The following is a 15,606-nucleotide window of genomic DNA, read 5'->3' as shown; positions in this document are numbered from 1 at the left end:
GCCGCTGGCACGGGACTGCGATTTTCAGAAATTAATAGGACAAGCATCTGCCTTGTTTTAATATGATTAGCTCTACCTATGTGAAGCAAAGGATATAAAAAGAGTATTTACCTCAAAACGCTCGCTACCATAGGAAACAAGGAACAATTATAATACTTTTGACCTGTGGTCGAGGGAATTATTTGAAGAATGTAATGAAGCCGTTGAGGGACCCAGAAAGAGATCCTAAAACTACGCCTTGCACAACTAGTGCATCCTAGAGACCCATCCGGGCGCTTCATCAATTCCCACGCAGTACTGCAAAGATTGCGATCCATCATTGTTGATTTCTGCTCTTTATTTCTCGTGGGCATTATGGGTAGTTAATAACTGTAATGGGCCGACACAGGCTCAATGTTTTGCTCAATGGTATTAAAGAGTTACAATTTGTTCTGACGCTATTTTCCGACCTAATTTGCTTCTCGCGTTTACGTGCAGTACCGCTGTCAGCGCGCATCGAGCCGCCAGTGCAAGTGGTGGACGTTGGCAGGGGAGCCAACCTGAGCTGCCGAGTGACTGGACACCCTGTGCAAGCCGTGCTGTGGACCCATAATGGCCGCCCAGTGTCATCTTCCTCGTATTCTGTACCGTCGAAGTCGTCTTATTCCGGTGCGCGCGGCAGCAGCAAGCCCCCTTTGCTGGACCTCGGCCCTCCAATGTCGAGAGTGACTCTGCTCACCCGGGACTTGCTCCACATCACGGGCGTAGAGCGACAGGACCGGGGCATGTACCAATGTCTTGTCTACAATGACAGAGACTCTGCGCAGGGGTCGGCGCAGTTGGTTATAGGAGGTACGCAATCATTGTTCACTGTGTCAATCTGTGGTGATAGAGCTGTTCGCGTTCACAAAAGCACAAGAAATTTGCCAAATAGAAGGCTATGTGGTTTACCGTACACAAAAAAGTTACCTATATATATATATGCTCTCTTACATGCTGCATAGCTGTAAACAGAGGAGGTAAGAGGTAAATAAAGTTCATCGGTACTCGCGTACTTAGTGTTCACCTAATATTAGCGCACAAATGCTACCGAATGATTGTTGCTGATGTCCTACTGTTCTCAACGGAGCATGCGCGATGCATAAAGGGCACTCAAAAAGAATATTGCTTCATTGGCTATTTGATCGAAATTTTCTTCAGAGCGGATGCGTCTGCGGGTGATATGAGGCAGATACGATCGCTTCTTCGCATTATGAGTAACAAAATCTGGCCTTTCTGTCCCTTAACGCTCAAAGTAGTTCACGGCGACGGCTATTCAGACAACATTCACGGCAGCAAAAAGGCAAGCTGAATTGTTTTGGTTAAGACATATATAACGCCAATGAAAACAATCTGCCATCAAGTTCTTGTTTTAAAAAACAGCGCCCAACAAATAATCGCGCTACGTTGGCCCAAATTCTTGCGAAATTAGGCACTGCCCTCAGGCGTCACTGAACATAAGTTGCAGAGTTTGTGCAAAAAGGAAATGGAAAGTTGTCGTTTATTTCTTATACTTAAAATGTTAGACTTGGTTCTCCGCAGCTGCAAATAAAATGGATCGGCAGTCATACTAAAACCATCGAATAAACATTTCATTACCTCAGAATTTTACTGATCAAAAACAATATCCGCTTTATAAAGGCTGCAAATATGGGTAAAGGTTCAATACTGTCAAATAATAGGCGGTTTTAAAAAGTTTATTTTCCTTTTTATGACCCCTTCCCGACGTGCAGAGGACGCCCCCGTGCTGGAGCATGTCTTCGCTGAGCGTCAAGTGCGGCCTGGGAGCAGCACCTCCCTCCGTTGCTCGGCTTCGGGGAATCCCCTGCCTCAGGTCACGTGGTCCCTGGATGGAGCACCCGTGCCCGAACACTACCACGTCCGGGTCGGGGACTACGTCAGCGGGGAACGGTACGTTCAGGAACTCAGCATTCAATGCGCCTGATTAAGAAACTTTTTTTGTGCGCAATAAACTGGTAAAAAACGCTGATTGAATGCATCTAAATTAGTTGACCTAGGAGTCTGGCTCAGGAATCTGCTGAGCACTTTGTAGAGTGGTTGTTTTACGCAAGTCAATGTTAGCTATAATCAGCACAGCTTCCATCTCCTCGTTGCAGAAGGAACTTTGCTTCCTTTTGCAGCGGCAGTAGATTACTGGCTTATCTCCAGAAATTTGGTGTGTTTGCTTCGGAAGATGAGCGGCGCATGCCCTGTTACCTTTCCTGAGAAATTGATCTGTTTTAAATAAACCGCATGTGTTAGTTCAGTCGTTGTGTGCGTTGTCTTCCTTTTTGTCCTTCGTCTTTTGACTGCTTTCTTTCAAGAACATGTACCAACTCATCCACGTTTCAACTCTGTTGCAACTATTAGGTTTCTGCTGGTCTCTTGCTGGGTCATTTTTGCACCACAGCACGTTTAGACAAAGCTACTGGTGAACGGTACACAAACAACTGGGATACAGTGTGTGTTCTTATTTTGTGCCTTCATTTGCAAGCGCTGGAGTTCAGTAATAACTGACAGAAACAAAAAATGACTAGCAAAGCTCCCTGCTCAAGCTCTTGTTTGAATCCAGAGGAGAAAAAGGGATATCTATAAATCAAGTGGAACACGCATCACATTACGGTGAATAAGAGTCGGGAAAAAAGGTTTTTGCATGGTACTGAAAAATGATAATAATCAATAAACTGAAAAAAGAAACGTTACCTATTGTACAAAAATTATGAATCCTGATCTAGAGCATTGGAAAATATTTAAATTGCAGATTATACTCACAGTAGACGAGATCAGTTATTCAAATCGTCGTCATTTTATTTACCCGCCCTGTGACAATAACAGGCTGGTGCACAGCTACGTGAACCTGACCGGTGTGAGGGTGGAGGACGGCGGCCTCTACTCATGCGTGGCGCGCAACGGCGTCGGCCGGGCCTCGCACTCTGCTCGGCTCAACGTGCTGGGCCGGCCCCTGGTGCGGCCCATGGCAAACGTGACGGCGCTCGCGGGAAGAACCATGAGGCTGCATTGCGCCGTCGCCGGACACCCCATACAGAGCATTGTCTGGCAGAAAGGCGAGTGTTCCCCAATTTTTTAGGGTGTGGGGATTGTCATCATATTTACATCAAAAGGTAACTTGATAAGATAATAACCGATGGTTATAGAGGAAACAGATACGAGAAGAGGCCCTGCATATGTCAGATTCATGGCCAAAAGACTCGTGGGATTAATGTGTCAGTACTAAGCCTGATTTATAGCGTAAGTAGTAATGGCGTCTTTATTGCCATATGAAAAGTAATGGCCTAAGTTCATACGTTGTTTTCGCCTTGGGGCCTATAGGCTCCCTGTAATTTTTTTTTTATTTTTTTTTTTGTTTCTGGGACGTTGTTGGCTCAGTACTGACCAATGTTCTTCGCTAGTGTTTTGAACATTTGGATTTTCCGGCCAGCTTTCCGAGAGGGAGAATACTTGTGATCCCAAAATGTGATCCTGGGTCATCTCGTCCAGATGAGTGGGGGCCGATCACGCTTCTAAACGTAGACTACAAAGCTCTCGCAGCCATCGTAGTTCGATGCTTGAGGGGCGTGATGGCCTCCCTCTTTGGTTGCCATCAGGTGTGCTCTGTTGCTGGCAGGGAAATGCATAGGTTGTCGTATACAACTCGTGATATCATTGACTACACACAGAGACGCTTAGCTAGTGCATCCTTATTTGTTTAGATCAAGAAAAAGCTTTTGATCGACTAGCACATGGCTGCATATTCGGCGTTGTGGATGCTTTTCAGTGTCCGCAAAATTCCATATGTTTAATTAAAAGCATCTAGGATGGCATTCAAAGTACGCTGGTGATGGATGGTGGAAAAGTGCCCCTATCCCTGGGACCCGCGGTGTTCGAAAAGGTTGTCTCCTCTCGCCTCTTTTGTTTACTCAGCTTAGAGCCTTATTTGAGGGCCATTATTACAGACCAGAGTATCCGTGGCTTCACTCTTCTAGGGTTTCAGACGCTGCGAGTAACCACTTACGCGGATAACATTATGTTGTATCTGTGTGATGAAGTGAGCCTGCAGCGCTGCTTTCAGCTTTTTGATAGATACGACAAGGTGTCTGCGGCTGCTCCGAGTTTTGACACAAGTAAATATCTCCATAACCCCTGACTTTGAAAGGAACTTTGGAGGTCTGCTTTCTTAACATGCGCCATATTAGGGCGACTGAGTGAATTAAAAAAAAGTCATGGGGAAACACTTAAGCTCTGCCTTTAAAGGGATACTGCATCAATTTTTTGGTGACATACTTTGTGCTGCATTGACAGGTGGCACACTCAAGATGACTGAAATCGCATCGCAAAACCAGTGAAAGAGTTTTTTGAAGCGAAAGCTTCATTACGCAATGTAAACCCACGTTCGTCGTGTGAAGCCGGAGCCGCTACTATACGCATGAACCGAACAACAGGTGCGCCGCTCGATTCGTCGTAGTTGCTCTGCTGCCGACTCCACAGCCTTGCTGCGAAGAGCAACCGGTTCGCCGCGTGTAACGTCATAGTTACACCCCCGGCGCTGCTGCTGCTGCTGCCGACTTCGCAGCCTCGCTGCGCCGAACAAACGTGCGCCGCTCGGTCGCTGCCGACTCCAAAGCCTCGCTGCATGCGTTGCTCATGCACAGTAGCTAGAGATGCGGCGTGCGTGACTTCAGATTTGCACCGCCGCCGAGTCCATGGGCTCGTTGTTCTCTTCGCGCATAACAGTAGCTACAGATGACATCATTACTCGGGCACTTATAAGATGAACGGTGAGCGGCCCGAAAGAGAAGCATTACTACGTGTAACCGTGCGTACAAGCTTTCGCAACACACTAGGTTTAACCGGAGCTAAACCCATTTTTTTTCCTCGAGCTAGACTGGCGGCACCGCCTGAAACTACAGTTCGCACCGGAAGGTGTGACGTCACATTTTTTCCTGCCTCAATGACCAGCATGCAGGCTGGCCAGCCTCCCGGCTACTGTGGGCGCCTGCTGAAGCTGCGTTGCTCGGTGAACGTTGCTTAGGGGACGCGTGGACGTGTTGTCGCTTTGTTGTTGTCGCAAGTTCTCGGACCCTTTTCAACTTTTATACTAACCATATATCTGCTGGGCCAGCGAATGGAAAGGGGTTCGAAGGTATTGTTCCTTTTAAGGTTCTAACAATATTTCAGTAGGGGGAAGCGACGTATGTGTCATTTCCAAGAAATTCCAAGCACCGAAAATTATTGATTTCTGTGCAGCAGCCCTTAAGAAAATTCTTCCGCCACTGATGTTTTGTCGCGACAGCAGCTGCAAACGAAAAACTGCATGCTGTGTTGCTATCCGCAGCATGTAAATATTAAAGATACGAACAATACAATGTGGGGACCCTCACTCCACAAGCCAGCCTTTCGTCAAGGGAACATGTCTTCTTCTGGCTGCCCAGGCGAAGACATATCCTTTTATCGAAGAGTTGGCTTGCGGACCGGGGATCCCCCTGAACTCTTGCTCAGTTTTCTTTTATGTTGTGTAGCCATCTTATTAACCTCGTTTAATCGTAATCTTCATCTTCGAATTGACAGCGGCTCAATTCTTGATTAGCCGCACATTAACCCTTGAAAGCGCAAACCTTGACAGCCAAGTCTCTGCAAAGTGAGAAACAAATACGTAAAAATTACATGTGACATATGCGAAAAAAAGGGAAACGAACGAAAGCAGCATCCAAACAAACGTTCTAAAATTTATGACAGTTGATGGCCCGTTTACGTCGTCTGAAGCGCTCTTTCGCACTCACCGCTGCACTTGGCTACTCCTCACATGGTGTAATATATTTTGAAAAAAAAAAAAAAAAAAAAACGGTATCTAGCTCTCTTTACCTTACCATATTTCGTTAAGAGGTCATACATATAAATCGCAAAATTGACTGAAAGCATCGGACTTCGCATATTGCAGAAGCAAAATAAATTATCTTTGTTTACTAACAGAGACGTGCAGCGAGCATGGTGCTGGTGCGAGCCAGAAAACATCACGTCCACCCAGAATGGACGTTCAAAGATGACTGTTTTATTTCCCTAGCGAAAGGAACGCGAAGGAGAACGCGGAAGCGGGGAACCGGAGAGAGAGTGTGTCTAGTGTGTCTTCGGGATCTGTCTAGTGTGTCTCGTGTGTCTTCGGATGCCTGGAGTGCGGGAAACCCGCACTCCAGGCAGCCGGTGGTATGTCTCGATTGTCCGACTATCGAAAGCGGCGCGGAGCAGAGGGACTCCCTGCAACTTCGAGTTGCCGGCCAACCGGAGCCGTAGCATCGTCTTTTGCCTGCTTTCCGCCAGCCACGACGCGTCCCCGCCTCCCCTCACACACATAGCAGAAAGGAGGGCGATCCACCAAAGGGTGTAGTACCTAGGGCAACTCAAAGGGCGAAATTTTCTCGTCCTTCAGTCTTTCTACCTGTTAAATCATCCCAGCTTTCAGCAAAATATGCCTGTATCCCTCCTTCCTTGGCCACCAAAAGGCGGCTGGCCATATTCCTTCGAGGCTGGTGGCGTCGCCATGTCGTCCAAATTGGTGTGCACTTGGAGGTCTATTAAAAGATAGCATGTGGCGAAGCCCGTATGCGTGTAGGTGTGACATGACGTGCACTGCAACAGCAATGGAGTCCAGGACTGCTGACAGCCTCATGTATTATAACAGAAGCGAGGCGCACTGAAAATGTTTGGCGATTATTGTGAATATCGAATCACATAAGCCTCTGAAATTATCATAGCATCATGGTGACAGCATAGCGTGGCAATATGGGCGATGCATACGCGCATTTCATCTGGCGCATATAAAAGCAAAAAAAGAAAAGAAATGCTCAATGAGCTTTGAACGCCCCGTCTCATATTATATAGGTATTTAAACTGATTTTCCTGCACTTGAAAATGAGAGCTCCAACTGAAAGAAGGTAGCCAACAAATTAAAATAGCGGCAAAAAGCCATTCAAGCCAAGAATACAGCCATGCGAAACTACCGGGAAGTGAGTCGTCACGGTTCGCACTTGCCGGATTTCGCGCTTGCGCTGAAGAACCGCTTTCATGTGTGTGCATACGGACTGCAGTGCTCGGTGCAATTAGTGCCATTATTCCTCGCGCCGCCAGAGAGAGAGAGAGAGAGAAATATAAGACGCTTAATCAACTTTCTTCTCCACCGCATAGCCAAATGGCAGGCCGGGAGTGAAACGTCGCTCAAACGTAATTTCGTTTCCTATACGTATGTGACTAAACGGCAATCTACAACTGTCGGCTGTGCTAATTGCGTGACCATAGACTTCTCTAATCTCCCAAAATGAAAGTGCAAACATTTTCGCGGTAAACACGAAAGTAGGTCTACGGCTCGCAAGGTTAACTTAAGCTGTTAGCTCTTCCCAAGCCTGACCCGGTTGTTAATGTGAATAAGAACGTGATGGACTGTAATATAAAAGTCCTCTTAACACAACTGGGAAACGTGTCAGTATAATTTATTCTTTTATGATTAGCTGCCAGCCAGACATTTCATACGTTTTTAGCTCCCAAACATCCTTCCGTTTTGTCCCACGGCGATTTCCGCGTCATATTTGACGTAATTGTTTCCTGACGTCCTAGTTTTGGCGTCAACGGCCCCCTTTGTGGTCGCGAAGAAAAATGTTAATAGGGAAATACTTACAGGGCAACCGCTATACCTTATGCGTGTTCAAATATTTAGAAAGCGTATTGATTATTAAGCAAGTTGGTTTAATGGTGAGCGAGAGTGGTTTTTGGGCTTTTTATCCGTGGTTTCGCTTGGATATCAAATTTACATATTTTACTATTTCGGTTATTTATCTGAATACACTCAAAACGTTAAATAGCAAACTTCATCCTCTACCGGTTAAACCAAAATAATTTTCGCTTAAGCTTCACTAGATGTATTCAAAATTTTCTAAATCGCTTCTTCCTTAATGCGTATCAGACATGTGGTCCAGCTTTTTCCCTTACTATTATTTTAAACATTAAGCAATCTTTGTCAACGCGACCCCCGAAGGCTACCTTATTGATGTAAGCAGGTTCCAGAATACGCAGGCTAGTGTATTCTGCGTTGAGAGTCAGTAAATCTAATCAGGTGACACTGAGTGATGGAAGCCGGGTGCGTGTGCAGAACTTTTTGAAAGTGACCCAAAGCTTTCCTGTAGGAAAGAGGCACAATATAGAAACCGTCGTGCTACCATAGCCTAAACGATGGCGTTTTTCGATGAGGGCCATGTGAGATCACGAAAGTGAAAATACTAAAGCCGGTATACTTCGAAGATTCTTAATATTGTTAGGCATTTACGTACAAAGGCCGTACAGTTGACATCGAAGTGCTCCAAATGTGGCTTTCGAGTGATTGTTGATGTCTTAGCTCCTTCGGAGGCCACCAAGAAGTTCGTCAAAATTTGTCCATGAATATAGCCTTCAATGAGGGCGGCCGAATTATACGTTGTTCTAAACAGCTAAGTGCAGTAATACAGCCACTTTTCCCATGATAATTAGAATGCATGGACCAATCAATGGATCACAATAACATTGCGAACATTTTTTTTTTTTTTTTTTGCTGCCTTACATTGTTTGCAGCATTGCTTGCCATGTCTGAAACGATTAGAGAGACGTCGAACGCATATGAACTATATAGGAAACCTTCATCCCTTTATCCAGCATTTATGCCTAGATATTGCCGCCGCAGCTTATCTGGCGAGAACATTTTATCTGCGAGACTGTGGTGCACGAGGAGTGACTGAACTATGCCAGTTAAGGGAACCGCAGTCTAAGCCTTCAGAGGGGCTTAACCGCCACTTCACTCTTCCACTAAAGCAGAGGGGAAGGGGGCGGGGTACAAGACAATGAACTTTAGTGCGGAATGTGGTTTAAAAAGAAGTACCAAAGTGTTGTGACCATTGCTTGTACTATGTAAGCAAATATATGTTTAAAAAAAATGAAAGCTATAGCACTTAGATTGAAGTACAATATATGTATTGGGTGTAATGTGGACACATTAATATTCTCCATAGCAAACCATGCTGAACACCAAAGTGTCAAAAAGCTTTAGAATTGAGGTTGTTGAGAATAGTTGCTCTAAAAGCTGACAAACGTGCTCTGATGCGTCACGCTAATATACACAACTAAAAAAATCGTATAAAGGAATGTGTCAAGGGATAAGACAGTCGATACCGTCACTTAGTATGCTGTTGAATAATGCTGTCAAATTGGCGCGTCTATTTCCTGTACAACCATATTCGAACATAACACCCTAGCGCAATCCTCCTAGCAAGATCTACATTGAACGATGCTACAGTTTACCACTCAATCTGGTCGACAAAGAAACCGGTTATATGCCAGCTGACGCTGATTGCCAGCACCTTTGCGTCAACAGTAGCAAGGAAATTGGTAAATACGCTAAATACGTGTAAAAATGCAAAGCACCTCAGGCGAAGAATAATGCACCACAGGTGACCTTTAAAAAAATGCAGAAAAAAACACCACAAAGTTGGCTTGTGCCCAATGATGACCCACTCGCGCGCTCACGCCTTCACATTGGCTGTTGTGAAATTCGCTGCTTTTCTAAAATACTTTTCTGCGCGCTATATTGTTCGTTCGCGTTTGTTTGTTTTTTTTTTCATCAGCCCGAGGGCAGCAGTCAGAGATTGGGAGAGGAAACGAAAGGGAGTGATATGCTAACTGTCCTAGGGTGGTGCGAGGTTATTCTCGGTTTTGACTGCATAGTCCGCGTAACAAAGCCGGTAAAACCCTCTGTTCTATTCCGATCGATTCCGTCAGGACCGAAAGACCTTTTGAAACAGCACTGTCAACAGTTGCTAAAACGTTTCTGCGTGACATTTCTGGTGTTGTTAGCTGGTGTAGGGAGGCGTTTAACATTTTCTCATATTCGTATATAGAAGAAAGCAAAAAATAACCGTATCAAGTATTCTTTTTTCAGTTTCGTTTTGAAATTTTTGGCCACTCTAATCTCTAACACAAGCAAGATAGTAATATACCTTTAATATGTTATTTATTTCGATAATACGTTCTGCCTATTTCGTGGTCTAATAAAGGAGAAGGACTAAATTAAAAAAAAAAGAAGCAAATCAAAAATGTAGAAATACAAATAACAGAATTTCAACGTAAGGGGAAAATAAAGACCATCAATATGCTGCTACTGGAATTCGAACCCACGACAGTGCTTTAACGACGTAACATTGGCGCCGGCACCCAAACTCTCTACTTTCAAGTGTAATTTATTCGCGTGTAACGTGACTTTGAGAAAACTCGAAATTATCATATCTAGACGCCGAGGCAGGGCTAGTATATAACATAAAGCAGAACTCAGATTTTTATGTATATTGTTTTTATTTCAAAGACAAAAAGTCTCTAATGACAAGCCGAAATTATGTTTTAGCAGCCTCGTATTAGCTAAAAAGAAATGAGAAACAGGAGGCCACCCAAGACTCACTTTATGCCTTAATTTATTGAACACTTTTACTTTACGAGATTCCCGGCGCACCGGTTGCTGCCGCATTTGCAAGAATTTCACTTGCAGGGATGCTTCATTTAGGCAGCTTGCAGCCTCGCATCATCGCCGGTATCCGGTTGCAGTAGATGATCATGCTTCTTCTGAAACTTCCGGGAAAGGCTGTAAACAGTGGAAATGCTTTAAAAATACTTCATGACATACTTCTACCTTACAGGTCTGTTATTTCTGTCGCAAACGTATATTTTTTTCTTATTTTTCTTTCTTAACGTGTGATAGGTGTCCCCAATAATAATTTTTGTGTTCTGGAACTGCGCTCCTTAATTACAACCTCCATTTTAAACTTCTTTATTGAGATGAAAGCCTTGGTATAAAGCTGGCATTTTGCGATTTTACATAACCTGAAATTTTGGATTTAAAAATGTTTTGTAGAAAAGAGTTATGCAGCCCTAGTTGTTAGAATCCATCTGATTTAGCAAGTCATCAAAAAAGGAAAAGTAGTCATGCCACATGGTAAAAGGCAAAAAGGGCAGCAGCCCTGTGATGGAAGATCATCCATCCTCTTCCGCTGCTCTAACCTCTGCTCGAACTTATTACATGCAGTCGAATATTCTGGTCGAAAGAAATCATATTTGCATGTTGCGATCGAAATCACCAGCTGTTTTTCTGCCTTGCCGAGCGCGGCTCTTGAGCGATCATCCGACATCTCCCTTTTTTCTAACGTAACAGCATAAACATTATTTTTTTGTTGTTGTCTGGAGCTCCTGCCAGATTTTCGAAGACGGAAGAGCCCACCCAGCTGCCTTCCTTACAAAGGCAAAAACACCACTTCAGAATTGATGTAGTACCCAGTCCCGCACACAGGAAAGTGCCAAGCACAATGACAACAGTTGTAACTCATGCCTAACCAAGCGAAAATTTCAGTACCATGATTGAAGGGTCTGAGATGCGTAGGGATAACTAGATGCTCATTTTTAATGCAGGATCATTGATACTTTTGGATCATGTGCCTTTCATGCCCATACTGCCAAAAAAATGATAAAGATTTTAAGCTCTTACTTTTGTGGATATAGCCTATGCACAGGTGTTTCAAAGTATTTGTGAACCCCTATGCGAAAAATTGCATGTAAAGACTTCCATAATATTATTTTAATACATGTTCCGTGGCTGCCCACGCCCACAATTCCTGCTACTGAAAGTAGCATCATCTGGTAGTCGGCTCTGATAAGCCGGAAGGAACCCCTGTTAATAATCTAATATATCGCAGCCTTATAAAGGTGTGAATAATTACTTCCACCTCCTTCTTGTAGTGTGCGTTGTACCGAAAAGAACACACATTTTCAATATACAGGCTGCGAAGCCTAGAAATCACTCACATTCGTTACCTGCCATAAACTTATTACAGAGGACCCTCTGTACGGCGCATTATTTCGTTTAAAGGACTCATCGCACTCACCCAAGCCCTGCGATGCATCTAAAAAGCAAAACTGTACGGCTGCCACATGAACGTTTTAGATGAAGAAACATTCGTCTTGCTGCTCGCTAAGAAATCAGGCCTACCGCCTCCGCGGGAGAATCGCTCTAGCAACCGCGCTACCGAAGAAAGATGGCCGATCACCTGTTATATTCAGGGCGAACTGATCAAACTCTCATCAAACAAGCCGCAACTCTCTAGCAGGACCAACGAAGCGCATTCTTGTTTACCTTTCTCGTTTTGCATTCCGTTTGACCGGTACCCTCATTGCCAATTTCGCTGCAGGTGGCTTTTAGGTAGTTCATAATTCTAACTTTTTTAGTATTCTTTCCACCGGCTTGAATGAGACATCATTTACTTCTGAATTATGTTTGAAAGTACCTTTCCGGTCTTGGGTGTCCGAAGTTTGTGTCGTGCTAAAAAAAAAAACACAATTTATGGTATGCGCTTTATGACAAATCAACGCGTCTTTTGCTGGTGAATAAAGTGAACATTCCCAGGAAAAGTCACAGAACCGATGTGTTCTTAAAACAATGCCTCGAGCGCCCTTGTCCATAACAAGTATATTTTTCAACCGACCTTTTCCTCTTCATCTTTTCTTTGCGCACGCAGACGGCCGGTCGTTGCCTCAAAATCATCGCCAGCGCAGCTTCCCCAACGGCTCACTTGTGGTCGCAGAGGTGCAGCGCAGCGCAGACAGCGGATGGTACGCGTGCGTCGCTCGGGACCCGCAGGGCAACGTGGCCAGGGGTCAACTTGCCGTCCACATTATGAGTGAGTATATGCCGGTTCTGCCAACGCTGTTTTCAGTACAAAACATGCTGAGGAAATACGATGCTAATAATAATTCAAGCACTGGCGGTACAACTATTTTGCGAAATATTATTTCCAGTAAGGAAGCGCTTAGGCTGGTAGTGTTATGACAATTGCCAGCAGCACTGAATCACTGAAGCTGATACTACCGCAAATTCTCCTCTGTCTTCTAAAGCAGAAGGACTGCATGTAATTTGAGGTTTACAGGAGGATTACCGTTTGTAGATCATTCGAAAAGATAATACTCTCAGTTGCCTTAAAAAAGTAACTAAAAAAATTAAGTGGCAAATACGTTGTGCATTATTATGCACAACCTCTTTGCCACTTAAGTTTGACACAGACGTGGCATTTAGGTTGCTTTAGAAGGGTGAGCAGATGAAATAGATACATATTAGATACAATACTAAGACATTTCGAACATGCCAAATCACTTCCATGCAGCAATGCTGCGCAGTTTCTGCCGTACATGCGACGTTGAAACCGTCACAGATACGTTCGCCGGTTTCAAGTGCATCGCCCTGAAGACAGTCGCCTAAGGAGATACAAAACTGCTCACAAATGAACGCATCTCTTCACAACTAGAAAGCGCCGCAAATTAAGCCCTGTAATTAGGTCCTGTTCGCCACTTCGGGTGGCACACAGTGTGGCGATTATTACGCTGACTACAAATTTATTCTCATATCGGGGATGCAAGAGGCAATCTACCACACGTACTGTTTCAACTTTTGTTTGCCTGTTCCGTTTGTTCTTAGACCCGCATTCATTTTTACAGTACGTTTCGCCGATTAGAGCCGATTCTTTTGTTATAATCAACTGTAGCCGGAACACAATGGCATACTTAAAATTTGTTTCTCAAATTATGGCAGCCGCATATTTCCTTTTCAAAGGAAACAATTCGGTGTTATTTATGAGGATAACTTGCTTGTCACCGCGCTTTTACCGAGCGTAAAATAGCAACCCACGATTTACAACTTCTAGGGGGCATTCCGTGATGAAATTCCAAACATTCCGGCTCATTTGAATTTCCGGCCGCCCCTTAGCCCGTCCACATCCTTTTCATTTCCTAGTCCACGCAGCGCACAACCTAGTTTACTCCCGCCCTGCCTTAATTTGTCTTTTTCCCGTGTGAAAACTTGCATTTATTATTTCTTTTCTCTTTGGCTTGATAAAACACATTCTCTTGATGTTTTCTGGCTGGGTAGATTTATTTCCCATTTTAGCCAACCCCTTCACACTGCCATTGTTTGTACCTTATTGAGTGAGGTGCAGCCAAAGAATGTTTCTCCGGGCGTCGCTTGTTTGCGGCAAAGGAACAAAGTACGGGGCACAAAAACAAAAAAAATGAAAGGCTGGCGCATATGTAAGCGTTCAATTTCGCAAATGCGAGTCGAAAACCCGTGGGGTGCAAAAGCGAGGAAAACGGGGGCGCTGGCGCGTCCTGCATTACAGTAATAAGGAAGAAAAAAGCGGGAAACAAACAACAAAATAAAATACGGGGTTGACAAGGAATACACCAGGCGAATGGCAAGAACACAAAGAAAGCATGAAACGCTGACGGCGCGTTTATAAACTTTCCCGCAGAGTTCTTGCCCTTGCCAGAATGTGAGCTTACAGTGGAAACTTTATTATTCTTCTCCAGGGAGTACTTTAGGCTGTGCCTTTATAATATACAAAAGAAAAAACGATATTCAGCCGAACGCGAAAAGAGAAGGGAAGTACAGGCAGAAATGATTGCAAAACTTCTACTGGCAAATGCCAAATTGTACGCGTGAAAGCCGCCTGCTTTAGGCCGACGATGGAAATTTAGCCGTTAGATATCTAATATTCAGAAGCCGCTTTGGTTTATAATGTCGGATTTTTCCCATATTTTCCTGTTGACGGAAAAGGTTTGAGTTGCCCCTTCGCATGCAAGCGCTGCTCGATTTGGCGGGCTTAATGGAGGTCGTTCTCTTGCGATTTTGCCAAACCTATCGTTTGCTGAAAAAATGCGCCCTATTGATGTTTTCCTCTCAGTGATTCCTTTTTTTTGTGTGTGTATTTCAGCATTTTTTTTAATTGGGAGGATTTTGCTCCTAAGTAACTATCGCGTGAACTCTATATTTTGAGTAGCATTCCTGCAATGCTTCTTAAGGGCATTTATAAGCGCAATTCAGCTCTCATCTGGCTTTTCGTACGCCTGGCCTCTTGGCCTCTAGCCGATCGCGGATATTGTGAAGGCTTGGTGAAATCTAGGACAGACATGTGTGGGAATCCCAATTGATATCTCGGCGCGCATTACAATTGCGCTATTATGTTATCTACCGTACAGCAAGTATAACGCATGTTTACAATTCAATATTGTTTGTGGTTGACGCCTGAATAAAAACCCCAGAAATGCATAAACGTGCGAATGCATATAAGCATAAAAAGCGAGATATCATGTTGTCTTTTGTACCTCACCAGCGTAACCAATTGCAATAACAACACACTTTTAGACAAGAACAAGATTAAATAAATCTGAAAGAAAAACTTTTTCATCCTTGCGCAATAAAATATTATGATGATTTATTCTTTAAGCCAGGATGAAGCTTCATTCGTACCTTTTGAATTAAAAGAGTGGGTTTTCAATAAAGCAGAATTTGAATAAAGTATGAAACAAACCGCAAAGAATGTCTGGAAATTAACCATAACGTATCGGGTGGCATCCTATGACAAAGTGAGTTGCAGAAATTCAGGCAATCTAACCGAGGCGTTCTTCTGGCATTTTGCTCAGTTCGAGTATTGAAGAATCTCATATTGTTGCTGCACTCGATTTGCCCAGGATTACTCATGAAACTTCCTT

The 15,606-nt window shown here is 44.1% G+C and overlaps 1 protein-coding gene across 1 annotated transcript in view; it reads left to right on the top strand.

Moving 5' to 3' along the window:
• Positions 1 to 15,606, top strand: part of LOC146190316 (cell adhesion molecule Dscam1-like) — a 164,315-nt gene that overhangs the window by 117,555 nt on the left and 31,154 nt on the right. The window contains exons 8-11 of the mRNA XM_084599769.1: positions 478 to 831; positions 1,752 to 1,929; positions 2,854 to 3,083; positions 12,585 to 12,746. Of these exons, the coding sequence (XP_084455895.1) occupies positions 478 to 831; positions 1,752 to 1,929; positions 2,854 to 3,083; positions 12,585 to 12,746 (924 nt within the window). The remainder of the gene's footprint in view (positions 1 to 477; positions 832 to 1,751; positions 1,930 to 2,853; positions 3,084 to 12,584; positions 12,747 to 15,606) is intronic.

This window comes from Amblyomma maculatum, chromosome 4, assembly GCF_055883805.1.
Source record: "Amblyomma maculatum isolate TAMU_Amacu chromosome 4, ASM5588380v1, whole genome shotgun sequence".
In the NCBI taxonomy this organism is placed as follows: Eukaryota; Metazoa; Arthropoda; class Arachnida; order Ixodida; family Ixodidae; genus Amblyomma; species Amblyomma maculatum.
Note: the sequence above shows the minus strand (reverse complement) of the source record. Positions and strands in the feature narration are given on the sequence as shown.